General features: G+C 33.1%; 1 protein-coding gene across 1 annotated transcript; it reads right to left on the bottom strand.

Moving 5' to 3' along the window:
* Positions 1-1,190: 1,190 nt before the first annotated feature.
* LOC141406115 (NHP2-like protein 1 homolog) lies at positions 1,191-1,551 on the bottom strand. Its single transcript, XM_073991195.1, is given in 3 exon segments — positions 1,191-1,242; positions 1,244-1,264; positions 1,266-1,551. Coding segments are annotated over 3 exon segments (357 nt in total). The 5' UTR covers positions 1,550-1,551.
* Between the last annotated feature and the right edge of the window lie 602 nt (positions 1,552-2,153).

Genomic DNA, 2,153 nt, shown 5'->3' with positions numbered 1-2,153 from the left:
ATAAAATTTGTATATATTTTTCATACTTTCGTCTATGTCACCCGCTAAATAATATCAGATCATCATGCAAAATTATAGGCATTTTCTTCAACCTAAACTCTTATCTCGTGCAAAATTTCGTGACTATTGAGCTATAATTGCGACCTCTAGGGTGTTTATGATAACACTACAAACAAAAAACTGGAGAGTTACAGCCTAACTCTGTTATCCGATCACGTACATCAACATAATTTACATCAATGGACAGGTCAAGAGATCGGCTTCCAAATATAACTCACGAGGGAGGATTGTGTCTTTCAGGAACAAAGATATAAGCTGAATATTAAAAATGTTCACAATTTTCACACAAAAGTTGTGGTCCATTAACCCCTCTAAATATTATCTGATCGCCATATCAAATTGCAGGCATCTTCATTGTCATATACTCTTACCTTATATAAAATTTCGCGTTGATCGGACTATTATTGCGACATACAGAGCCGCTACAAAATTGGATAAAAAATATGTTTTTGATCCATTTCACCCGCTAAATATTTCACGATCATCACCAATTAAAATAGCGATCTATTCTGATGTGAAACCGACCTCCATACAAACTTTCGTGACGATCGGTCCATAATTGCGGCCTGGAGCTTGATTACAATTTATAATGGACAGACGGACACAGGGACGGACGGATGGACACACATCTCAAAATCGCTTTATCTCATCGATATATGAAGATTGGTATACCACATTGGGGGTTTCCGACGAATATTTCGCGATGTTACATGCATTTTTCCTAAAACAAACTTATAATACCCTTTCCACATAGTGGTGTAGGGTATAATAATTTAGTAGACTTTTAAAAAAGCCCATTTTTGGGGAACGAATAGCAACCAAACTAAATTATATATTACAAATCTATAAACGCCAAATAGTCAAAAAATTTTCGATAATTACAACAGCAACAAAAACTATAGCCAACTAACGTACAATTTGATCACGTACATCAACATAATTCAACAAGAATCTAATTAGTTTTATGTACTTTAATTTTTGAGTAAAGTTCCACTAAAGTTCCCATATTTCGCACTGTGTGTTGTATAGGTAGTTTGTCACAATTAGTTTAAAGAATAAAATTTGTAAACTAACAAAATGCGCTCTTTTACATTTGGATACTATGTATATATTAAAAATAATAAGAAAACTTAAACTAAAAGTCTTCCAATTTCCTGTTGAATAGAAGTGATCTGATACTTCATTTGTGGTGACGGAACAGGCAACGTGAAATACCACATGCACGGCCCAAAGCCTGCTTTGAACGTACAAAAACATAAGAAACATTGTTATCGTCACATAGCAAAGGCAAATTCAAGAGAGTTTCCAATGGCTCAGCGTCAGCAGTCATAATGATATCGGCCAAACCAATATTCAAGGTTTTAGTAGCTTCGTTGGCACCTTTACGCAATTTATTATAATTCAATGCATGTTGCAGAAGGTTCATGATTTTAGCTGTTAATTGGGCATCCGCCAATGGGAAAGCTTTAGGATTGATTTCATCTGCCATTTTTATATAGCATTTCCAAATTAAATGAAACCTTTTCCAAATTGAATGAAACTTTTTTCCAAATTGAATGAAACCTTTTCCAAATTAAATGAAACCTTTTCCAAATTAAATGAAACTTTTTCCAAATTAAATGAAACTTTTTCCAAATCAAATGAAACCTTTTCCAAATCAAATGAAACCTTTTCCAAATTGAATGAAACCTTTATTTTTATTAAAAGAGAAAAAAAGCCAGAATATTTTGAAAAGAAATAAAAAATTTGATGGGGTTTCAAAAATTTTTTTACTTAAATTCTAACCATAAGTAATGACATAAAAGTGCAACTCGCTGCATGTTTTGCTTCCTTGAACTTAAACATTTTATAATTTTTGGGCATCAAGTAAGGTTATAGCGATATACTGCTAATGAGAGAATTAAGGTTTAAAAATTGCAAATAATAACAGGGGCTAATTGTATTACCTAATGAAGTGGTTCACGATTTGCTGCTTGTGGAATTTTCAATGGACATACTCATTACATAATTGTAGCAGTCCTGTTTATTGAGCTGTTGGTTGCTATGCTCAATCACGTCAACGATATTACGATCTATTGTCTGATCGCGTAGTA

This window comes from Musca autumnalis, unplaced genomic scaffold (assembly GCF_047663935.1).
Source record: "Musca autumnalis isolate F117 unplaced genomic scaffold, ASM4766393v1 scaffold_5, whole genome shotgun sequence".
NCBI classification, from domain to species: domain Eukaryota; kingdom Metazoa; phylum Arthropoda; class Insecta; order Diptera; family Muscidae; genus Musca; species Musca autumnalis.
This window is presented reverse-complemented; position numbering and strand designations above follow the sequence as displayed.